Source organism: Salvia hispanica, chromosome 3 (assembly GCF_029641045.1).
Source record: "Salvia hispanica isolate PSC_SH4W2 chromosome 3, Shi_PSC_v1, whole genome shotgun sequence".
Classification (NCBI taxonomy): domain Eukaryota; kingdom Viridiplantae; phylum Streptophyta; class Magnoliopsida; order Lamiales; family Lamiaceae; genus Salvia; species Salvia hispanica.
Window position 1 is genome coordinate 54,963,077 of NC_142694.1, and position 23,063 is coordinate 54,986,139.

A 23,063-nucleotide genomic window follows, 5' to 3' on the forward strand; every position below is an offset into this window, starting at 1 on the left:
TTGGACACTATTTAATTATTTATGGGACAAAGGATCTAAATCCTTATAAATGAAACAACTCAGTTTGGGCTATACAAGTTGTACATAATCATAATCTCTGAAATGGGATTGTACAGTACAAGCATAAAAACAGAAATTACCTCTCTCTATGAAAATAACACTTGATGGGAACTCCAATGATTTTCTGACGCGTGTAAATTCATTTTATAGTAATAATTGTTTGAACTACTGATCGCAGAAATTAATAAATTGGTTGTGTTTTCGTGCCCATTTCAAAGACGGCTAATAATTTCGTATGCTCTTCGCCTGACAAGATAAATTTCTTATCAGATCATGTTGTGTTAATTTTCTAATTTGAGTTTGAATTTATCCTAAACTCGGACAAATTTTGGCACATTAGAATCGTGTCATGTACATAATTTCTAATTGAATGCGGACACAATAACAATCCATCGGACATAAGAATTGTCAGACATTTGAGGTTTCAGGCCGTTTTTTGGCATTGTCTTCGGACTTGAAAAGTACACATTGATCATCCAAACTATAAACAGAATAAATTCAAATCAAGAAACAGGACACGATTGAAATAGTTACTACACAAAACAACCATTCCAAATATGACTATCCAACAAAAGATGTTCCATCACAGTTGGGAGTATTCACAGAGAACACTGTAGCTTGCATAATTGCGTCCACATTCACCAAAACATCCTAAACTTATAGTACTATCATTTAAATCAAATCATCGAATGCGACCAATTTTCCCCATAGCCTAGATGTTACGAGAAACGCGACGATTTTATATTCAAGCACTAGTCCAAAAAATTCAAGACCAAACCTTCAGCTTAGACCCACAAAAGTTTGTTAGAATCCAACCTTTGGTCTGGCATGCTGTTTCCTTTTGTTACTTCTAAGGGTTAAATTTGTTCTGCGAATCCTTCTTCCCGACCTCTGTGCTAGGCTGGAAGTTGAAGCCACTGCAAGAACTGAAGCCCAGGCCAGAGAATGACACTGACGACGGATCAACAGCATTTTGTTTCTTCGATGATTCAGAATGTGATGGAAATTCGCTTTGGAAGTTAACTGGAGCATCAAAATTTGATTGCTTCAACCACACATCAGCCTCCTTGAAAGTGTCGTCGAACGGCTCCCTGAAGCAACTTGGAAATGTCAGGGTATCCTCAATCGGCAACTCCCCGGTGAGAGTCTTCAAGGCGAATTCCAACGGATTAGTCCATGAGTCCCCGAAATCGTAGCAAAGTGGTGAAACTTGTGATTGCTGACCATCAACGAATGGATTCGTACCAGCTGTCCCTGTTGCACCTGGCTGCTCTGCTGGAATAGTTGAGCCCTCTGTAGGCATAGGCTTTTCAACTTCTTTCGGTCTATTAGCATCTTGACAAGTTTCCATGCCTATAACTACTTGCTCTACAGCCTCTTTGGCTGGCTCAATAATTGATGACTGAGAAATATCTGAAGCCTTAAGTGGAGCAATCGGAGAAGCATCAACTACTTTAGCAGTTGATCCTCTCAGAGCAGCCCTTAGAGAGGGTTTGTTCAAATCCAAGTTGATTTTCATCTCAGGTTCAGAACCTGCAAGCCTTTTCGAAGTTCGTGTTGGCGTGCTGCTGCTCTCCCTTCTTTTCTTGGGTTTTCTTGAGCCGGTCTTAATTCTACGCCCACTTTCTGGAAGCTGCTGATTGGTTGAGGGATCAGCCACAGGGGAGCCCATAGCTGCATCTACGGCCATAACTCTAACATCCTTCTTAGAGACATCATTTTCTGGTTCAAGCTTATTTCCTATTTCGGCACTCTTGATAGAATTTTCTTGATTAACTTGCTCTTGTTCTAAAGTGTTGGTGTCCAATTCTGCTGGAACCTTTGTACCCGAAGTTTCTGCACCTGCACAAGACAATTCAACCGAACTTTCAAAACTACACAAGATTATTAAACGTTAACAAGAAGCATTAAATATAATTTTATCTTAGAGTAGGAGTAGCTAGTTTTACTAGATTATTCTTACCACCATTTGACTCTTCACCAAGAAAAGGCTGAGTCTTGAGCTTAGCTGGAGTTGAAGACTGAACAGAAAAGAGGTATTGTAAAACCCAACTCCGCCAGCAATTGTGTAATAGGAAAAAGAATAACAAGTTGGAAAAACAAATACAAAGATGTACACAAAAAGTATGACGGTTTTAGCGGTATAGCTTATTTAAACGGTACCACTAAAGTCTATCCACATCTTCGCACACATTTTGCATGTTGGTTCTTAATTGGGCAGCTTCCAACACACATTAAACGATAATGGTGTAATTTGAATTCAAAAAACTTTGTCCATATACACAAAAGACATCCAACCTCATCCAACACATAAGAAAATCTGTAGAAGACAACGCTCCTTCACAAAAGACAGTTTTTTATTGAAAACTCCATAACAATCTAACAGGTTACCTCATAAAACAAATAAACATATATTTATAATCCTACCAAAAAAACCCTGCTTTGAAAAGGAATGAAAATTCTAAAAGAAAATTAAGTAATAGGAGTACAATATTAAAATGGCCTGAAATGATTGAATACGGGATTTCAAGCATCACATCAAAAGTTATGTGTCATCACTTTCCATGTGCTTTAACTTGTATATAAAATTTTGACTAATGGTTATTTGATACGTATGAACTTCAATTCATATGCCTATGCATCTATGTGTGGCCAGAGTGTACCATGGAATTGAAGACTGGACTGGGGAGATGCACCAAAATATATAGATGAGGATAACCAAGCAAGAAAACTCACAAGGTTTATGTTCTCAATTGATTTGATATCATCCAATTCCCTTTTCCGGGGTTTGCAGGCGCAGCTACGAATATCATTTGTTTCCAGATACCGCAGGGCATCTGGTTTAGAACGAAACGTGTAACCGCTGACCGGATCTGTGTAAAACTGCATAGTAATATGATAACAGACGAGATTTTGAAAACGCAAACAGGATATCACCATAAATAATGTCAAAAGTGTCGAAAAGAAATTGAGAAATTTTTATGAAGAACTAACAAAAGGTTAAACAAATCAATTACCGGATCTTTTCTTAACCTATCCCCAGATTTGCTTGTCCTGATTTCTTTTATCCAGCCATCAGGCAGGTCCTTATCAGTTGACCACTCAACAGCTACCTACTTAACCTCGAAATGTCAGAAGCAAAATTCACTGGATAGTTTTATCGGATCTAGAGTAAGTTGTGAACTGATCACAGTACAAACCGTCACAAAAGAGCTGATCCTCCTTTTCTTTTCACGAATGCCATCATTACTGGTCATGGATACGACCTGTGGTGACATCTCTGGAAATGGTTCACCCACATTGTCTATCTGAAAGAATAAGTAACACCGAATCAATACTATGAGAAGAATTGTCAAATGGAACAAAAAATAAAGTTCAATAAATGAAGCATCCATATACTAGCTTCTAATGACTAATGAGTAGTAAAAGTTGTAAAACTGAACAACTTTAAACTAAAAATCAATCTATTTCTTCTCTTATCTCAAGGAAAAGTAACATAAGACATACACAACCATATATTTAAAGCAAACTTTACATAACTTGACAAATGAGGCAGGTAAGGGGCTTTTTTTTTCGCTCTCAAAGTTAACCTATAAAACCTCAATGCATTATAGGCTAAACTGTAGTATGGTTCTATTAGATCTAGGATACATATAGAGCTCATCAAAGCACAAACCTTTACAAAAGAGTTTCCCTTCCTTCTATCTTCATGGCCAGTATCAGTATTTGTCATGGATTGGATCTGTGGCGACTGCTTTGGGACATTCTCATCCACATTATCAATCTGAAAAGATAAACACCCGAACATATATTAGAAGAGAGTAGAATATCATAGAATAGTGCTATGAAAATATTAGCATAAAGCGAATTCAACAAATGAAGCATCCATCTAGTATCTCCAAAAGGTAAACTTAAAATTGATGAACCATTCAGTCCATCACCTACCTCTTACTACTTACTTCAAGTGCAAAAAATTAATGAAATAGTAATTTTTTATTTGAAACAAACTTTATGTGAATAGTCTATGATACAAAATGTGGCAGTTCATGCACGTTGTGCTTTCAAAGGCTAATCTAGAAATATTGAATCTGAAAAGCTTATTATTAATAATAAGATATTTGTAAGTATCTGAGGTCATTACAGCACAAACCGTTGTAAGAGAGTCGGCCTTCCTTTTATGTACAGAAATGCTACCAGTATTTCTGACAGGTGAAATCTGCAGAGATGTGTCTATGAGTGGCTCATCCACTTTGTCAATCTGATAAGATTATTAGCATCCAAAAATTATAAGATGAAAACAATAAACATCAAGAGTCGATGCTCTAAAACTATCAAATCACAAACCAAACTTTTACCATTGAAGCATCCATCTAGTGTCTCCTAAAATCAACTATCAACTATAACTAAAAAACGTAAACTAATGAATGCATATTTTATCTCTTATCTCAAGACAACTAAAAATGAACAAACAGTATATATATTGAAGCAAACTAAATATGTGATGGAACCAGGCATAAAAAAATATCGATGATCGGTAGATAAATCAATAATTGCTTGCCTATTTTGCAAATTTGACATGAGTTTTGAAGCATTGCAATAATACCACCTTCTGATGATTATTTTTAGCAAATTCAACATCCCAATTTTTTCAGCAAATTGTCCTTGAAACAGCTAGTTTCAGTCATGAAATGTTATTGTTACTAAACAGAATTACGAATGTACACTTTGCTTCGAATGGAAAGGTGGTGGTGCAGTGGTGGTATTATTTAAACATTTTAGAATTTGCAGAATATGGCAAAAGTCATGATTAATTTAGCAATTATCCCTAATATTAAGATAATTATACTTAAGCTTATTAATTAATCACTGAAAAAGAACATATATTCTTTTTAACAACTTCATAGATTAAATGTGAACTATATCAATAAGGGGAGGACCTTCATCCTCTTATAAAAAGGGCAAGACCTTCATAAACCATTTGGAGTTTGGTCACCAAGATTGACCTTAGCAAGTTACAAATTATTCACTAATGTTTTCCCTTATCTTTTTCCCAAAAGTGTTGGCGACAAATCCAATTCAGTATTGACAAAAAAATGTTCAACTTTACATCCTTCACCCCGGACTAAATGCACTAGATGAGCAATAAATCAATTCAAGAGCAATGATTTACTAAAAGATCCAGTGCATACTTTCTTTTGCTTAGTCATGATGTCAGTATGGGCTATGTTATCCAAGTATCGAGTGACAGATGGCCTAGAATAAAATTTTCTTCCAGTTGACGATTCTGTATATATCTGCAAGGATAAAAGAATGAGCAGGCAAAAGCACCATATGTAAGAAATTCAATGTTTAGACTGAGTGTAAGTAAACAATGTAACTTGTAACATAACTCTGTAGTAAATGATTATAGATAAAGATAAAAGCTAACTCGTAGCCGAACTTCATAATAAAACAGGGAATTAAATTAAGAAACCCATCGAAAGAATGTCCACAATCAAAACGGAATTACTCATTATGTATACTACAGACCTTGTAAGATAATCCCTCTGTTGACCCACGCTTTCTTCTTCTTTCTTCCACTGTCCATCCACTAGGCAACCATGCATAATCATTTGTTTTTTCTGATGTCTATAAAAGGTACATTTAGACACACAACAAATGTGCAGAAGAATAGAACATCTCCAATCAATTAGTGTGAAAATCTACCGCATCAACTTTGGTAACTGAGGAGGTCCCATTGTCATCAGCATTTTTCGTTTGAGGTGTAACAAGCAGAATATTGTTGTTTTCTTCAGCACAATGAATGACCTCATTCTTGGAATTATATTTCATACAGGTTGCAACATTGAGATAGTACTGCAACAAGGCAACAAATCCAATTCAATATTCACAAAAAACCGTCCAATTTCACATCCTTCTCCAAGGACAGAATGCACTAGAAGAGCAATATAGGATTAAATCAGTTCAAGAGCAATGATTTACTAAAAGATCCAGTGCATACTTTATTTTGTTTAGTCATGATGTCAGTATGAGCTATGTTATCCAAGTATCGAGTGACAGATGCCTTAGAATAAAATTTTCTTCCAGTTGACGATTCGGAATATATCTGCAAGGATACAAGAATGAGCAGGCAAAAGCACCATATGTAAGAAATTCAATGTTTATACTGAGTGCAAGTAGAATGATGTAACAGTAAATGACTAAAAGATAAAGATGAAAGCTAACTCTAGCCAAACTTCATAATAAAACAGAGAATTATATTAAGAAACCCCTTCAAAGAATTCCTAAGAAATAACTTTACACCATGAAGGTAAGGACTAAGGAGAGACAAAATATAACTGAGGCTGAACATCAATTCAAGCCCCTAGTCCCATAAAACTGCTGAGCCCATCTGATGCATATATCCAAGAGAAACTTAACCTACACCGACACAAGTGTGGTAGCTAAAGGCATGTGACAAAGGAGATTTATCATCAAAAGGTATAAAAATGACTGATTGAAGAAATTTGGCAATTCAGCGGCCTTCTCAATTGTGTTCTTTCAAGCTTAAGAGATTTCAGTACAGGAATTACATTGGTAACTATTGAAAAACGAAATTTCTCATTATGTATGATTATGATACATACCTTGTAAGATAATCCCGCTGTTGAGCCTCTCTTTCTACTTTTTTCTTCCACTGTCCATCCATTAGGCAACCATGCAGAATCAATTGTTTTTTCTGATATCTATAAAAGGTACATTAAGACACGGAACAAATGTGCAGAAGAATAGAACATCTCCCATCAATTAGTGTAAAAATCTACCGCATCCACTTTGGTAACTGAGGAGGGCCCACTGTCATTGGCATTTTTCGTTTGAGGTGTAACAAGCAGAATATTGTTGTTTTCTTTTGCACAACGAATGACCTCATTCTTGGAATTATATTTCTTACCGGTTGCAACATTGAGATAGTACTGCAACATTAACATCATATAAGTAAGAATTCTTTTTATTTTTTTCATTGTTATTATAGTTTTCAAATATTTGAATCATTTTACAGTTGGAAGGAGTGGATGGGCGAGGGTCTGAACCCCCAACCATCACGTGATCCATAAGTTCTAATTTTTCAAATTGACATCACCTTTTCCTTCTTCAGGACTATATCTGCAATAAGCCCAAAATATCGCACGAATATAAACCTAAATGGGTACCATAGAGAAAATGAAATTCATCCACCAGCCAACAATCAACACACCCTCCTTTCCTAGGTGGACCGTGGATCATTTCTAGAATGTTTTATATTCCCTCACTGTCCAATTACATATAGTATAAAGCATACATTCCACTTTGGGATATATGTTGCCATTAGTACTCTCACTCCATATCCACTGAAATTATTGCAATTTTAAAATGCAGTATGGCTAATTCAGAATCTTGTGGGATCAATATGTGGCTAATGAGATTCTAATACAACGTACTCCTCCCAGCATATGCCAATGGAAAACTCGTACGTGCTGAGATTCTTTAAGAGGCAAAAGCTTGCTTATAAACTGAATCGCTCATTTTTTAGTTCATAGCCTGCGCCTAAATAATAAACTACCTACCAAATTATAACAATTAAGCACATGACAGATTCAAAATTTAGCATATTTCTACAAGTCCACTGCCTACTGAAAGAATGGGACCTAAATTAGCCAATCCACCAATTCTCCCAACACAATAAAAACAAATAAAAATTTCACCTTACATACGCTCTACAATATGTATAACTATAAGCTCATAAAAATCACAACTTTACACCACCAAGCATTCGTATGCATCGGTTTTATTAATATCAATATCAATCAACATAACAGAAGGAAAATAGGAATGAAATTCAAGTCAATATAGGCTCCCACTTCGACATGCAACCATTCTATTCGAGCAAGTCGAGTAACAATACAAAACCTAATTTTGATGGGAAGATGCCAAAGCCATATAATTTTATAGGCACAATAGCTCCACGGATTCAATTACAAACTTGCAAAAACCATGATTCCTTTCCGTTTTTCACCCAACAGTTCACCAAATTTAGCAACTCAAGGTCATGCAGTCTAAAATTATCAATTTGATTTCCCAAACAAGCAGAAAATAAAATAAGCAAGTGAAGTGATTACCTTAACTTTCTTCCCAGACCTGTACTTAGTCTTGACCGTGAAGCCAGGGGGGAGCCACTCAGGCGAGTCCGCAACGACCATTTCCGCCAAAAATCGGAGAGTAAAACCCTTGAGTGATGGTCGGAAATTGTGATTTGAGAAAGATTTTGTTTGTGTGGGAAATAGAGGAAAATCTTTATTTATATGGGTTGAAAATTGAAGGTGGGCGAGTCTGTCCAAATTCTTTAGGCAAAAGTGGTGTTGATAGGATACACGTGTATATATACTCTGCTACAGTTGGAGAGTTCGACCGCAAAAAATCAATCTCGCTCTTTCTTTTGTATTCAAGGATAAAGACCAGAAAATCGAAAATAAATTATAATTGGGACCTCAAATTTCAGATCAGACATTACAAAATTTAATTAGATTGTGATGTGAATCTCTCTCACCTCTATGACTATCTGTCTGCCTCAACGAATTTAACAAAATCCATGAAATGAAATAATGCACGACAAATAAATACTACTATTAGACTATCTATTTGTAAATATTCAAGCATAAAAAACTAAATGATCAAATGTCTTAGGATTCAATCCTCGGTGTTTCTTTTCCCTCTTACTAATAAAAGAATGGGTGAAGATTACATTAATTTCCAAAGAGTTAATGTGGATGGATTCAGAGATTCAACTAAAGAAAATTTTCAATCTTATTAATCGTATAACTCTAATAACCATTGTTATAATAATTAAAAAAAATCTACTGGGTCTGTATTAAATATTCCATATGTTAGCTTTACATACTAATATATGTATTTCAAATATAACCAAGTGTATAGCCGCCACACATTGGTGAGAAATGAAGAAAAAGTAGTAGACGAACATGTGACTAAGAATCAACCATTTAAAGTTATAATAATTTATGTGATAATTATATTTTAATTAACCATTTATTGAAAGAGAAGTACGGTAATTTGGATCTAAATGCCATATGCATAGAAGGCCCAATGCAAAGACCCACACCAGTGATCCCTTTTCCTATGGGCTGGGGGCTCTGGGCTTTGTGCACTTTATTTATATGAATTAATTCCTTCTATTTTTATTGAAATACTAGGGAAAAAAAAAACAAAAGACTAATGTAAAATTGAAAAGGGGGAATGTAGAAAATGAAATAAAATGGCGTGCCTCATGGTCAATAAAAACAGTTGCGAATTCGGCGATGTGGAGCAATATGACATGACAAGTTTCTTGTGATTAAAAAAATGTTGATCTTGTGACAAACAAAAGTTGCAAATTGTGTAGCAGTAGAAAAAACCAAATATATTCGCGGGTTGAGTTGGGTTGGGCGGGATTGACCATCCATCGGCCAGGCTTTTACGCACTTCAACTAGCGGTCCAAAAATTTCCCGGGCCATGCAAACATTGAGCTCGAAATCCAATCCCAGAAGCTCAAGTTAGCAAATCTTGATATTTTAATGGTTCCTGGGTGTCGTATACATTGCCTTGCAATACTGTTTGTGGCATTTTATTTAATTCTTGCAAAATAATTGCATTTATAGGAATGTGAATACTGCTAAAGTAAGAATAAAAATTAGCCACTAACCCCTAAATTCTTGACAAAAATACTATTGTAGCACAATACATGCATATGCACATATATTGACGCATGACGTGAGTAATTTGTTCCACATCACCTTTCATGTATGCGTTAAATGCTATGCAGATGGGGAAAAATTATCCCATCTCATTCATTTTTTGAAGAATTGTCAGATTTACAAGTGCCCAGCTACATAAAATTGTGACGAAAATATAATATGTTCTAGATTTATAACTTACATGCATGTTGAACATTTAATTACACTAGGAAAAAAAACAAGTGTATTTTTGTTTTCGGAGTTTGATGGAATCCTGCAAATGATTAATCTATATTGACATTCATGTAAGTTGATTCGATTCAAGAATAATTTAATTCGTTACAATTATACAATTGAAAAAAGTTATGAAATATATACAAAAACTATATGTATTTTGATGAAAGAACCACTATGGAGTACCATATTTTCAATGTTTCAAGGTTTTTATGTATTACTACTACATGACATATACGGCTTAATTAGTGACATAAATTTGAACGATTCTATATCTTTGTCATTGACTCTTACCTTTTAGAAATAAAATAAAATTGTGTAAACCCATATTTCAGTTTGAATAAAGATATGCGCCTATAATTTAACTCACAAGAATAATTTTAGTTAAATTTTAATAAAACTAATAATATAAATTATTAGTACTATTATTTAATGCAAATATTTTTACATTATTATTTCTCTCAACTCTAATAAGGCCATAAGGGTATAATAGTTTTAAGACCATTAGCAAATGAACCAAATCGTATTTAAATTAAAGTTGCGAGAAGTTACTTTATAACTGACTAACATCAATTTTCAATCAATACTTTATTAAATCCTCACAAATTGATGTTGTATCGATTTTTTTTTTTTTTTTTGTCAATTGGTGAGTCCTAGTTTCCTACATTCGATAACATTGAGATGGTGTACTAAATATGCCCATACATTCGAATATAGTATGAATCGCCTTCACACTGAATTTTCATCATTTCATGTGTATTGTCCGCAATTTCGATATTCTCAAGTCTCAACTCAAGAAGTTGCAATCCTATTTTCACACTTATTAGCTGTAATTTGTCAACACCATATTAACTATAAATACAACATAATCAAAAATATTTCAGCTTCCGTTTCTTCTCATCTTTAAACATTTGTTTTCTCCTTTTCCCCTAACTCAACAAGTTTCGATTTTCATAGAAATTTTTATGCTTCAAGCAAGGTATATAATTATGTCATCATAAAGAGAAAAAGATAAACTGATACAAAAGAAAGAGATGCATCGTCACACGATATCACAGGTCTGTTTTTTTTTAAATACTGGAAATTAAATTAGGAGCAATTAATGGATTTCAATGTGTCATTCACTTTTGGTACCATACCTTCAATCAGGTTTATATACCAACACTTTGGCTACTTCTACCCTTCCTAAACCCCGTCGTCAAAGCGGGCGATGCAGGCATCATAAACGACGAGAAAGAAGCGAAACAACGCTATAAAAGGGCTCTGATATTCATCCTAGGATACACTATCATGACACTCATCTTCGTCATTTTCGTCTACCTAAGAAAACAAAGATGCAGACGCATAAACGAAGAAGCAGAAGCTGCAGCAGCACAGCACGACGAACATATCACAACAGCAAACAGGAAACTTGACACACGAGTAATAGACTCGTTTCCAGAGATAATATTCCCGCAGACAGATGGGAAGTTTCACTTCACAGATTGTCACATATGCTTGGAAGAGTTCAAAGAAGGCGAGGCTTTAGTAATGCTACCTACCTGCGGCCACGCTTATCACAAGCACTGCATTTACCGCTGGATGGCCACCACAAACTCGTGTTGCCCTGATTGTCGCCATGATTATGGGCTTGTCTGTGATCATGTATAGCATTCATACCTCAACAATGTTTTGGGGGATTACTTAGTTTATCAGGTTATATATCATAGCAAGATTTCAAGGAAACGTGGAAAAATGCATATCTTGTCAAGCAATGAATCGAATGATGTATTTAAAAAGTGTATGGCACAACACAACTCATTTTGGCAATCTCAAATACAATAAAGGAATGTGAGCTCTCACTGTTTTATGGTCAACTGGCCTAAACCTGGAACGTGAATATGATGAAGCGAATAATGAATCTGGCTTTCCGTGACACCTCGCGAATCAGCAATCTGTGTCCACGTTTCCACAATATGGCTAGGAGAGATGTCGACACCTCTACAAAATGCCTGGACTTCATATCTTTCACACTTTCGAGTTACTCCTGGAAGCATGTCGTCTTGCACAGCACCCAACAAAGTAGATCGTCGACTGCAATGAGATGAGCACAAAATACAGGAAAAGGAATTAGATAAGAAAGCAATTTCTCTAGAAATAACGTAAGCAACAAATTATTGAAAACCGAGCAAAAAAGAAAACATGCTATTACCAGGACCACGAAGAGAATAATGTTGAAGATTGCAACCACCCTCCATTCAACTTTCATGTATTGTGCCACTCCAGCCCTTGGTTGTTGGTAACGTGTAATGAAACGACATGTAAGACTTTATTTGCATATAAAGAGGAATATGGAAAAAAGTTTAGAGGTATATACTTGCAGGAGTCGCAATTATAGCACTTAGTAGCCTTAGAGTTTTTATAGAGCCTGCAATCTTTATTGGAACTTATCGGGTGGAAGCTCATGTCGTAGAAAGAGGCATTGACAGCAGGGTAACCACACCTGATATGAAAAGATGATACCAATACATCACGGGTGGAGAGTGGCTTGCCAAAGGCGAAAAAAGAAAGAGAATAGAAAACGTACTCAGATGGTGGTCGACAACAACCCGCTTCAATGGGGCTCAATTTGGCGGATTTGTATTGCTTGAGAGTCTGCAACATGCAGGTCAGAAATACAAAATCGGATTGTTAAAAAATGAATTTGCAATAAAAATAAGAAGAAGATGATGGGAATTGAAAGTCACATGATAACCTTGTATTTTTTGGAAAGGTTATTGCAATCATCTGATCTGACAAGACAACTCTTCAGTTGTCCCCAGTTATGAGAATTGTTAAGCTGAAACATAGGTGGAAAGTGGAAAACATGATTTCTACTCATGATTCGACTTCGTTAATGCTGATTGCCAACCTTCTATGATGTGTAAATGGAAGCTTACTTGTTTCAGAAACCAGGAACTATAATCCTGAAGCTGATACTCCTTATACCTAAATCGGGAGTAGTTGATATCTTAGTTGATAAAGTGAACTAAAGAGAACAGCGGGGTAACAACACTAGAGTGTGCAATAACAAGAAGGAAAAAAGAGCCGAACTAAGTAGTAACTAGTAAGTTGTCATACGACTCATACCTGAGACCTTCGACGTTATGACCAGAGCCATTGTTTGTTATTATAAACCTGCAGCAACGACACAGAAGATTAGTTCATACTACTTCTTAGTGAATGGTAGTCTAATGTGGTGTCTTCTAAAAGAATATGAAAACAGAAAATGGTAAAGTCTGTACAAATATCCAACAACGGAGAAGAATTTCGAGCAGTCATAGCTTAATAAAAGTAAAATTGAAGATATTGTGCTTACATCCAATTCTCCTCGAATAATAAAATTTTGAAGAGTTCTGGAAAAACTAAAGCTGAGTTGTAGCAAACCTTATTCAAGTAAGTACAGTAAATACAGGACCTCCCAAACTACTGAAGTGTTAATTTAAGACATTTCAATCTCTCAAATTAGAAAGCAAATAGTGTGTGAAGGGCTAAAATAAGTGATAACACAAAAGATAAACTCAAACAAGGTTGGAAAAGAAACTGCAGAAGATATTCCAATAAGATCTATTACTTGGAAATAACCATGAGTAAATCAAAAGATTATACGGAATTCCACAATGAGGGTACTCACGCCAAGACCGTAAAGAGCAAAATCGCCACCAGTATGATGCAAAGCAAGATGAGATACTGCAAAGTACACGCTAAGGAAGAACTGAGCATAAGTACGAAAGAGAGCAAGAAAAGAAAATTAGGCAAATAAGAAGCTGATAAGGATACAATCCACAACAAGATTGAATTGTTCTTCAATGCACCCAAAAATCCAACAACTGATCTGAAAAGATGAACAATACATTAATTGGCAACAAATAAGATAAGTTTCGGATTCTAGCCAGTAAAGAAAACAGCAAGTTATAGAATAACGAAAGCTTACACTACAAAGATAACGGCACCAAGTCCTATAACAGGGAGTGTAAGAGACTTCCTACAACTGTCATGATGAGAGTTCATCCACACCCCAAAACCAACAATGCCCACAGCTATCAACTAAAAACACATTGAACACCACAGCTTTAAAAAAAAAAGGCAATAGTAAATCAAGAATTGGTGGCATTATAACTATCCACCTATTAACACTTTCCAAAATTTTCAAGTCAGCATTGTGGTATTAGTATATGTATATATAAGTTTTGAAGGTGAAAATTAAAGAAGCAGGTTAACCAAATGAAGCATCCACGTTTTTTCAAAATAGGAATTAGCCTCCAACAATGCGAAAAACATAATGAAGCATCATATTCAACACAAATACACATAAATATATCTACTTCAACGACGATTATGAAGCAATTGAAATCAAATGAGGCGGCATGATGATTTCCCCTTCTCTGCAGAAGCTACAGCATTAGTTACACACTGCAAGAGTCCATTTTTTAAAAATGGATCGATCAAAAAGCTACAAAATAAATTAAAATCAGAAGCCCACGTGAAAAGAAGGATCTTTTAACATAGCAGAAACATTCAAAGAAGTATAAGGAAAAAACGAAAAGGAGGTGATACCATTGTCAGAAAATTGATCCATCGGATTACAAAAGTGCTTGTTCCTGCCTCTGAACTCATCTTTTTCTCCGCACCTCTCTCAATGTCAAGAACTCCACACACAACACGCAGCAAGAATCGCGTGCAAGGCAAAAGATGGAAACTTTCGATATGGGAGTGTAATGGCGGTTGCAGAGTGGAAGCAAGAGAATGGATAGGGACAAGGAAAGGTGAGGACAAACGGGCAAATTTGCCATCATTCTTTTCAATTTTAGGGAGATGGCCGCGGGCGAAAAGCGAGGGTAGTTCGGAGATTTTGGGTGTGAGAGAAGGGTAGTTTGGGGTGAGGAAATAAATGCCCACATGCTCAGTTACCAACTTCCCAAATTACACGACAGAAATGATGGAGTTGTTCGAGGTTTTCAGTACTCCACTGCTGTCATATGAAATAATATTAATCCAAAGTCCAGACTTCTTTTGACCTTCGAGTTGTGCTTTTCTGTCCTCGTGTAATTGTATTTCTAATAAAAAATTACTACTACTAATTACTATAGTACTATTAAAATAAAAAGTTTGGCTACTTATCAAATTCCAATCAAGCCCCAAATAACCCTTATCTGGGCTAATCAGCCTAATTCAATATAATTAGGTATAAAGAGATAAAAGTTTAAATGAATTGAAATGGTAAATAAAGAGCTAATAAGATACTATTACATAGTACGTGCAAACATTCTTAATCAAATGTGATCCTATGCAATCCTGAGAAATATAAAATCATACATGCAAAAAAATTCGATGAAATTTCGAAATAAATTAGAAACAAAAACAAAAAAAGGCAAGAAAATGATATAAATTGTTGTCTTCCCTCCCTAATTTTCAACTGCTTGTGGTGATCCAGTAGGTTGATCAGCGTCGGGCTCGGGCTCAGGTTCAGGTTGAGCCTCAGGCACAACCTCATCTTCAGGTGCAGGGGTAGGCTCAGGGTCATTGTCGGGCTCAGGCTCAGAGTCGTTGGGCGTGGAATCTCCAGCATTCTTCTTCTTGGTGATATTGGAGTAGCTACCTTTCTCCTTGAAGAGCTGAGCAAAGTGGATTTTGCAGTAGACTGTTCCATCCAAAGCAGCATAGGATGAGGGTGTGATGAGGCAGCCTCCATGAGCACACTTGAAGCAATTCTTGTGGTAGAAATCACCCTCCACTGTAATCTACATATACAACAATGTTTGTTTGTATGTACTAGTATTAGCTTAACTTAATTATGTCTTCAAAAGACTTAATATCAACAATTTACCTTCTCCAATGGATACACTGTCTTCTTGCAGTTTGCACATTTTTCTTGAGTGCCAGAGAAAATGGAGGAGAATTTACTAGGGGGAGTCTTATTCTGCATTTAGTTACATTGCCAAACAACCAAACTTTTATTTATTTATTTATTTTTATGCATACTGGATTTGATAATCAATTACATTGTACCTGTGATTCTGCTGATTTTGCTGCAGGAAATAAAATTAAAATATTAAACTTTTAAGTAATAATATTTTAATTGAGAGTTTGGAAAAAGCTAACCTGAAGAAGACTTGCTAAAATTGTAGTTTCCACTTTCTTTGAAGAGTTGTTCATAGTGAGGCTTGCAGTATAGTTCTCCATCCACAGCAGAGTAGCTACCCATCTGCAAACACATTCATGTTACTCCTATTTATCTCTTCTAGACTTTGTATCTTATAAAAGATTTTATTGATGATGGCCTCAATTATAATATGATATCAGAGTTGAGTAACTTGAGTCCTCAGGATGTGTTTGGTCCTTGTGCAATTGATAGAACATATTGTGTCCCATATCGACTTGCTAAAGATCTTTTTTGTTTTTATATGCGTACAACTTTCTCGGACCCTCTTTCATATAAGGGGTGAATGGCTTATTTATTCTAATACATGACATGCATATGAAACAGTACTACTATATGACATAACATATTGAGATTTTTTACAAGATTGAAAATATATAAATATATAGAGACGAAGAATCATACAGAGAGACGTCCACTGCATTGATTGCATTTGAAGCATGACTTATGATATGGAACTCCATCCACGGACATCATCTCTACAAAATGTACAGTTTTATCACAACATTTGCATTTCTGCGTTGTCCCATAACCTGCCATTTTCTTTTTCTTTTTTTGAAGAATTACTAAAACAAATAGTCAGAGAGGGATTAGAAAAGTTTTTTTGAAAAGTGAATTGATCTCTTATTGTTCTTAATATGTTTGATTATGAGGCTAAAAATATTAGTGGAGCAAACAAATTTAGCCTGATATCAAGGGAATGGAGTGGAAGAGCTACTTTTATTCACACTTGAAATTATATACGGAAAATAGCGAATATGTTAGTGGATACGATTATTCTTAGTTGAGTAGGACCCTTGAAATAAAACAAAAGAATATACTATGATGATTTTTTTTCACTAAATTAATCTTTAGTATTTGCCCAATTCACATTAATAGTAGTTAGCAGGTAAATAGCTATTCCTCTCATGATACTGAAATGAATAAAATTTCGAGTAGATGTATGAGAAAAAAAATTTCATTGAATTAAATCCTGATTTTTTTGATGAATTAGATACGTTTATAAATTTAGTTGTGTAGCATTATAACATGAAAAAGTGATTGAGATATGATTTATACAGAGTGGTCCAAATATATCATACTGTAATAACAAACAAAGCAGAAATTAAACAACCAAAAGCTGAAGCAATGAAGAGAAAAGTGCAATGGATGAGAAAGTAGAATTAGAAACTAAAGCATGCACACGATTTCTTGGGTATGGTGGCTGTGGTTCGATATTTGGCAGCCATTTCCTCTGCGTTCAAAAATTCTTTGCCGCGATTTTCTTCAATCATCGCTCTCTTTTCCTCAGCTGCCTTATGAATTAAAGCCTCCTTATTCTTCATCTTCTCTGCATATTCTGCCTTCTTTTTCTCAAACTTTTCCTGTTTTTTAATTCATTCATCAAAGTAAATTGTTGTTATAGCTTATACAGATATCTTTTTTATCTCATGGTCTCTAGAGTTGAATAATTTTTTATAATAGGTTTTGGTCATGCATGGTTGGTTAATATTTTTCACATATTCTGTTTTCATAAACATTTCAGTTTTGAACAGGTTGTATTGGTAAAAGAAGAAAAACTTATGAAAATTAAGAAGTTATTCTTGATGGTAAAACTGAGACAGAAATCCTTACCTCAATCTGCTGCAATTCTGCTTCCACAGCTGCTCTTTTGGTATTCTCCCAAGCATCTATGGCTGATAACTTTTTATGTGCCCTGAATCATAGTAAAAAAATTTGTTGCTTTTAATCAAATATAATTATTTGAACACAAGTAGTCTATTTGCTTTGACATAGACCAAACAACATTTTATATGAATTTGCAATTTTTTAAAAATAATGTAACCACAACACCATCTTTTAAACGTTTATGATCACAACATTCTCAAATTTCATTTATAATTAATGGAATAGTAAAACTTATTTCTAGGGCCCCTTCATACAAATTCTATTAAGTTAAAGACTTGAATTACTAGTAGTACAAAATAAATATTAAAAGAGAGTAGCGTACTTGTTTTCAGCTTTTGTTTTCTCATTTTCTTCCCATGCTTTGATAAGAGATAATTTCTTCTCAATCTCCACTTTTGCAAGCACGGCATCTAAACATAGAAAACCATAGATGCAATTGGAATAAATCCCAAATAGGATAATATTCAAGAAAGATTATTATAGTAATTACCCCTGTCCTTGGGCAGGCCTGCAGCTTTCCCAACAACATATGTATGACAGAAAAATTAGAAAAAAATATCATATAGTACTATAAAACAATCTAATGTACTAATAATCTTTAAAAGAGTCACATGTAAACATAAAGATAAAGAGAAATACTTAAAGAAGTGGGAGGTGGATTAGAGATTAATGATTGAGAATCCTGCAATGAAAATTGGGTGATTGGTTTTTCACTATCATCTGCTTTTTCTTCAGCAGACAAAACTGTGGCTGCTGCTGTTGATTCATCTTTCCAATTCACTGATTTTGTTTCTTCTCCCATCTCTCTCTTTGTGAAGTGTGAGTTTAGAGACAAAGAATTGGAGATGAAGAGTGAGTAAAAGCAAGGTTTGGAGGGTGGGTGAAAATAGGATAGCTATGCAGTTGGAAAATGCCAAAATAAGGTGGTGACATAACATCACATCATAGTATTGGTAAGTTCGGTTGAATATAGCTCGCATTTTTTTTAAAAGGAGAAAAGAATGATACTTTCAAAAAAGAAAAGATTTAGAATTTCTTTGGTTTAATATGAAAGTGGGAAAAAATTCATGAATAGACTAATCGCATATGTGAAGTTGAAATCCACAAAATTATAAAATCAAAGAAACAATGACTCCATTAATAGGTGGATCATCTTACAGGAAGAGAGAGACGCCGAAGAAAGAATTTTTTTTTCCAGATTTAATCAATGACAAGATTCGTATATTTTTTAATTAATCAGTCAAATCCACATTATTTCGTGTCGCACTTGGGTGTTTAGTGGCATATTGATATTCAACGTTAGAAATTGATTTAGGTGACATATATATACAAAGGTTTTTATTTTTGAAATGTCTCTCTCACTGGCTATTTAGTTTTCTAATCTTCGCTCCGGTGGATATAGACAGCCAAGGATAGGTTCTAATTAAGGATTGTTTGCTCTTATTCTTTTAGGCATGTTAGACTAATATCTTCATACTCAACTTCAAATGAAATTAATTGATTTTCATTCATATAATTTGTGGCTAAATTAAAGTACATATTAGATTGAGAATCTGAGAAACATGACTGTTTGACATATTCCAGCATATATTGTTTTACACAAAAGGTACTCCGGTATTTTTTTAAAGTGGATAAAAAATCAATCTTGGAACATTTATAATTATAAATAGGGAAAGTGTGCAGAAAAAATAATAAACTTTCACAATTTTTTGGTTCTTCCACAACCTTTAAAAGGAATCTTAAAAATTGCCAAGTTTTTGAATTATGCAAATTTTCTCCCACTAAAATTTTCGACATAAATTTTGCATTCGTGGAGTGCCAAAAACCTGTACATGTTATAGTCAGAGGCACATTCCATCTTGTGAAGAAAATGAGACTAATGATGATATGCATGCTAGTGTTACATTCTACTTATGTAAAATTTATGTCAAAAATTTTAGTGTCGGATATCCGCACAATACGAAAAATTAATGATTTTTAAGACTACTTTTAAAGATTGTGAGATATACCAAATTTTTGTGAAAGTAGTATTTTTTTTAACAATTTCCCTTATAAATGTTTATCCTTTCTATATTTCTACAATTCAAAAATTGCATCATTAACTTTACTTGCGTATTTTCGCCAATTCTATAAATTCGTAAACAATTATTAGTCAATATATGTGTAATTAAAAATATACTCTATAAATGTGTATAAATGAGTGCGAAAGATCATAAAATTAAAAATTCTAAATTAGTACACTATTAATAATTAAGATTAATCCACTCTCACAAGTGGCGTCACTTGAATGGGTGTACCGTTTTAGAAGTCAATGTAATTGATTGCCTAAAACTTTGCGTACTGTACTAGTACTACTGTTAATAATATCCTATAGATTAATAGTAGTGATTGTCAAAATTAGATAATGTTGGTAGGCAACTAGACTGGCCGACCATATATGTTCAGTTGACAAATTTACAAAAGAATTATTTCTGTTGATTTTCGATATATTGATGTGAAAAATACAGTACCTATATTTTATTTAATTTAACTAAAGAGTTACTATTAGAATTGAGCCCATCATCAAAGGGCCATCCAATTAGGAATAATTCTGTTTGAAATATTATACTCTAAAATTGAATATGTATTAAGTTTGATTTATGAGATTGAATTTTATAATATAATTCTAGATGAATAATTATATGATAATTAGTCTTTCGTTATCGTTAAATTAAAATAATCTAAGGATTAAAATAATCTTGTAACTTAATATTAAATAAATAATTATATAATTATGAGTTATAGCAACCAAATTACACCATGATATATAACTAAAAGCGTGAATAGGATGTTTGAACAAGTATTTTGTTTGTGTATAGATGAAACATTAATTAAGGATGTGATCGTTATGTAGTAGTACCAGAATGATAGTATTGTTTTGCAACAATATAAAAAAAAAACACACCAAAGACAAAACTCGGATTCACCTGATATATACTTCCTCCGTCCGCCATTAGGAGTCTCATTTATGGTTGACACGAGTTTTAAGAAATGTTAAGAAAAGTAGGTGAAAAAAGTTAGTAGAATAGGGGTCCCACTTATATATTTTTAAATGAAATATGAGTGGAATGATTTAGTGGAAGGTGGGATCCTATTATCATTTATGGTAAAAGAAAATCGGGACTCCTATTCGCGGACGGACTAAAATGGAAAAACGGGACTCCTATTCGTGGACGGAGGGAGTATTGAATTATGGTTACTCAACAAAGCCTTCTAATGCTATGAAGACTGGTATGATAGTCAAATCAAGGTATCATCATTATTGGTGTTTTCACCTATACATGTTTGATCATTAACATGCTAAGAAAGACAGTCCATGTACACACTCATGAATACTCGATCGAAAAATAACCTAATGAGAGTGGTTGCATATGTGCACACTTCATGATACTTGTATGAATAAAATTTAGTATAAGGATCCAAAAAAAAGAACCTTTAACTTTCATATAGACAAGACACAATATCTTCTCCACATTCTTAAGTTGGTAAACCGATTCTAGATCCATCTTTACCTGATAATTTATTAAGTACGATATCTACGGTCAAATAAAATAATTTGCAGAGTTCATTCACTTATCATGAATAGAAGTATTTATTTCATCAAGTCTTATCTTTGACCTAGAAGTGTAGAGACTATTGACCACAAATTCCATATTCTCCAATTTAATCAATTTGATATTTTTAAAATTACATATCACAACAACACTTATACTCTATATACCTAATAAATGAAATATAAATCAATTAGGAATGGATATTGATTACTCCCTCCATCTGCCATTAGGAGTTCTATTTTTTGGTGGAACTGATATTAAGAAATGTTAAGAAAGTCGGTTGAAAAAAATTAGTTGAATATGATCCCACTTGTATATATTAGTTTTAAATGAAATTTAAATTGAATGCGGGAACCTATTACCATTTATAGCAAAATTAACCGGGACTCTTATTTGTGGACGGACTAAAATGAAAAAACGGGACTACCATCCATGGACGGAGGGAGTATTGGGTATCCTGACCCAACTTGATTTTTTTTTTCAGTATCTAATATCTGACTTGCTTGATATGGGTATGGATTTATGTAGGATAATTTATAATTTTTTTCAGGTACTGGGTATTACCCGTTTTGACCAATAAAATTTTAATTTTATTTAATTTTAAATCACAATTATAACAATTTAGAAAAATTAATTTCTCACTTCCCAAATAAATTCACTTCCCATTTTGGCCTACTGCAAAATTGCGTTGCCGCCGACGGCTAGGGCGGAGGCAGGGATGGTACCATTCCCTATGGAAATGATTTGGCATGCTACTGGATGGTGTCTCCGTACAATTTGTGTGGTAATTTTCTGGTTAACTGGAACATTCTGGCAGCGCTGAGATCCGTCATCTGAATCTGGTGGCCCGTGGCCCTGGCCCGAATCTTGGCGGAGGTGGCCCTGGCCCGAATGGTGACACTCACCAATATTTCTATTTGCTTAAAAAATAAAGTACTAGATACCGAAAGGAATCGGGTTCATATATTAGGTATAAAAAATCAATAGGTTTCGAATTAAATATCCAAATTGACAGCCCTAAAATCAGCACAACTTTGAACCTTAATAACATTTGAAATTTCAACAATTTAATGCACAAACACAATATTTTTATATTCTTCCTCCTACCTATGTTATTTTTTTTTGTTAAGTGGGTTAACTATATAGGTCTAATTTGTTTGAAAAAATTAAAGACAAAGTAGTGGAAAATATAAAAAGGATTAGGAAATTTGGCGATTTGGGTAAACCACCTATTCAAATATTTACAACAAACATATTTATAGGACTTATCCTAATTTGAATTTTCCAATATAATATGCCAAATTTTTTCTATAAAAATCCAGACATTTTTAATACAAAATCTAGATTTTTCCATTCATAAATATCTAGATATTTTTACCATAATAAACTTATTTTTTATAATTCAACAAAATCAGCATATATAATTATTTATTTTATAATTAAATTTGTATTTAATCAACCATTAAGTTAATAACTAAATAATTTATTAATAGATCAATTCAAATTTAAATAAAATATTTGTACTCCTAATTACTAGTACATAAACTTACACGTAGAACATATACTAATTTAATACTATCAGTATT

The 23,063-nt window shown here is 34.0% G+C and overlaps 5 protein-coding genes across 12 annotated transcripts; 1 reads left to right on the forward strand and 4 right to left on the reverse strand.

Moving 5' to 3' along the window:
• Positions 1-578: 578 nt before the first annotated feature.
• Positions 579-8,405, reverse strand: LOC125212373 (uncharacterized). Of its 6 annotated transcripts, none has more exons than XM_048112526.2 (14): positions 8,196-8,405; positions 6,864-7,013; positions 6,687-6,785; positions 6,062-6,166; positions 5,767-5,916; positions 5,590-5,688; positions 5,250-5,354; positions 4,211-4,276; positions 3,737-3,844; positions 3,261-3,368; positions 3,078-3,173; positions 2,797-2,943; positions 2,024-2,081; positions 579-1,902 (listed from the first exon to the last, which is right to left on the reverse strand). In XM_048112526.2, the coding sequence occupies exons 1-14, from the start codon at positions 8,274-8,276 to the stop codon at positions 911-913; spliced, it is 2,364 nt and encodes a 787-aa protein (XP_047968483.1). In that variant the 5' UTR covers positions 8,277-8,405; the 3' UTR covers positions 579-910. The 6 variants fall into 6 exon arrangements, with proteins under 6 accessions (XP_047968483.1, XP_047968482.1, XP_047968480.1 ...); XM_048112525.2 differs by having other exon boundaries at positions 4,202-4,276; XM_048112523.2 differs by having other exon boundaries at positions 4,211-4,318; positions 8,196-8,404.
• A 2,667-nt stretch (positions 8,406-11,072) lies between these two features.
• On the forward strand, positions 11,073-11,688 carry LOC125210390 (RING-H2 finger protein ATL39-like). The gene is made up of 2 exons (XM_048109949.1): positions 11,073-11,096; positions 11,188-11,688. Exons 1-2 carry the CDS (start codon positions 11,073-11,075, stop codon positions 11,686-11,688), a joined length of 525 nt encoding a protein of 174 aa, XP_047965906.1.
• Positions 11,689-11,851: 163 nt separating this feature from the next.
• Positions 11,852-14,896, reverse strand: TET10 (tetraspanin10). Its single transcript, XM_048116807.2, has 11 exons — positions 14,614-14,896; positions 13,991-14,103; positions 13,837-13,891; positions 13,691-13,746; positions 13,147-13,194; positions 12,957-13,005; positions 12,773-12,856; positions 12,605-12,672; positions 12,395-12,520; positions 12,230-12,305; positions 11,852-12,111 (listed from the first exon to the last, which is right to left on the reverse strand). Exons 1-11 carry the CDS (start codon positions 14,671-14,673, stop codon positions 12,046-12,048), a joined length of 801 nt encoding a protein of 266 aa, XP_047972764.1. The 5' UTR covers positions 14,674-14,896; the 3' UTR covers positions 11,852-12,045.
• Positions 14,897-15,237: 341 nt separating this feature from the next.
• On the reverse strand, positions 15,238-17,118 carry LOC125211616 (LIM domain-containing protein WLIM2b-like). The gene is made up of 5 exons (XM_048111487.2): positions 16,622-17,118; positions 16,159-16,261; positions 16,066-16,085; positions 15,884-15,976; positions 15,238-15,797 (listed from the first exon to the last, which is right to left on the reverse strand). Exons 1-5 carry the CDS (start codon positions 16,754-16,756, stop codon positions 15,462-15,464), a joined length of 687 nt encoding a protein of 228 aa, XP_047967444.1. The 5' UTR covers positions 16,757-17,118; the 3' UTR covers positions 15,238-15,461.
• Positions 17,119-17,246: 128 nt separating this feature from the next.
• Positions 17,247-18,856, reverse strand: LOC125211617 (remorin-like). 3 transcript variants are annotated; one of them, XM_048111491.2, is made up of 5 exons: positions 18,524-18,854; positions 18,375-18,392; positions 18,207-18,294; positions 17,831-17,912; positions 17,247-17,580 (listed from the first exon to the last, which is right to left on the reverse strand). In XM_048111491.2, exons 1-5 carry the CDS (start codon positions 18,684-18,686, stop codon positions 17,380-17,382), a joined length of 552 nt encoding a protein of 183 aa, XP_047967448.1. In that variant the 5' UTR covers positions 18,687-18,854; the 3' UTR covers positions 17,247-17,379. The 3 variants fall into 3 exon arrangements, with proteins under 3 accessions (XP_047967448.1, XP_047967447.1, XP_047967449.1); XM_048111490.2 differs by having other exon boundaries at positions 18,375-18,398; positions 18,524-18,849; XM_048111492.2 differs by lacking the exon at positions 18,375-18,392 and having other exon boundaries at positions 18,524-18,856.
• Positions 18,857-23,063: the final 4,207 nt, after the last annotated feature.

What these genes read in the sequence shown, in the direction of transcription:
- LOC125211617 (XM_048111490.2), bottom strand. Translation starts at nt 18,686, where the DNA reads ATGGGAGAAGAAACAAAATCAGTGAATTGGAAAGATGAATCAACAGCA. An exon ending in AGGCCTGCCCAAGGACAGGG is followed by an intron (nt 18,295 to 18,374) that starts GTAATTACTATA and finishes TTCTATGTTTAG; the next exon opens with ATGCCGTGCTTGCAAAAGTG. An exon ending in AAAACAAAAGCTGAAAACAA is followed by an intron (nt 17,913 to 18,206) that starts GTACGCTACTCT and finishes ACTATGATTCAG; the next exon opens with GGCACATAAAAAGTTATCAG.
- LOC125212373 (XM_048112522.2), bottom strand. Translation starts at nt 8,276, where the DNA reads ATGGTCGTTGCGGACTCGCCTGAGTGGCTCCCCCCTGGCTTCACGGTC. An exon ending in CAGTTACCAAAGTGGATGCG is followed by an intron (nt 6,786 to 6,863) that starts GTAGATTTTTAC and finishes TACCTTTTATAG; the next exon opens with ATATCAGAAAAAACAATTGA. An exon ending in TCATGACTAAACAAAATAAA is followed by an intron (nt 5,917 to 6,061) that starts GTATGCACTGGA and finishes GCCTTGTTGCAG; the next exon opens with TACTATCTCAATGTTGCAAC.
- LOC125211616 (XM_048111487.2), bottom strand. Translation starts at nt 16,756, where the DNA reads ATGGCAGGTTATGGGACAACGCAGAAATGCAAATGTTGTGATAAAACT. An exon ending in AATGCAGTGGACGTCTCTCT is followed by an intron (nt 16,262 to 16,621) that starts GTATGATTCTTC and finishes ATGTGTTTGCAG; the next exon opens with ATGGGTAGCTACTCTGCTGT. An exon ending in CAAAATCAGCAGAATCACAG is followed by an intron (nt 15,977 to 16,065) that starts GTACAATGTAAT and finishes AACTAAATGCAG; the next exon opens with AATAAGACTCCCCCTAGTAA.
- TET10 (XM_048116807.2), bottom strand. Translation starts at nt 14,673, where the DNA reads ATGAGTTCAGAGGCAGGAACAAGCACTTTTGTAATCCGATGGATCAAT. An exon ending in GTTCCTGGTTTCTGAAACAA is followed by an intron (nt 12,857 to 12,956) that starts GTAAGCTTCCAT and finishes CCTATGTTTCAG; the next exon opens with CTTAACAATTCTCATAACTG. An exon ending in TTATTCTCTTCGTGGTCCTG is followed by an intron (nt 12,112 to 12,229) that starts GTAATAGCATGT and finishes ATCTCATTGCAG; the next exon opens with TCGACGATCTACTTTGTTGG.
- LOC125210390 (XM_048109949.1), top strand. Translation starts at nt 11,073, where the DNA reads ATGCATCGTCACACGATATCACAG. An exon ending in ATCGTCACACGATATCACAG is followed by an intron (nt 11,097 to 11,187) that starts GTCTGTTTTTTT and finishes ACCTTCAATCAG; the next exon opens with GTTTATATACCAACACTTTG.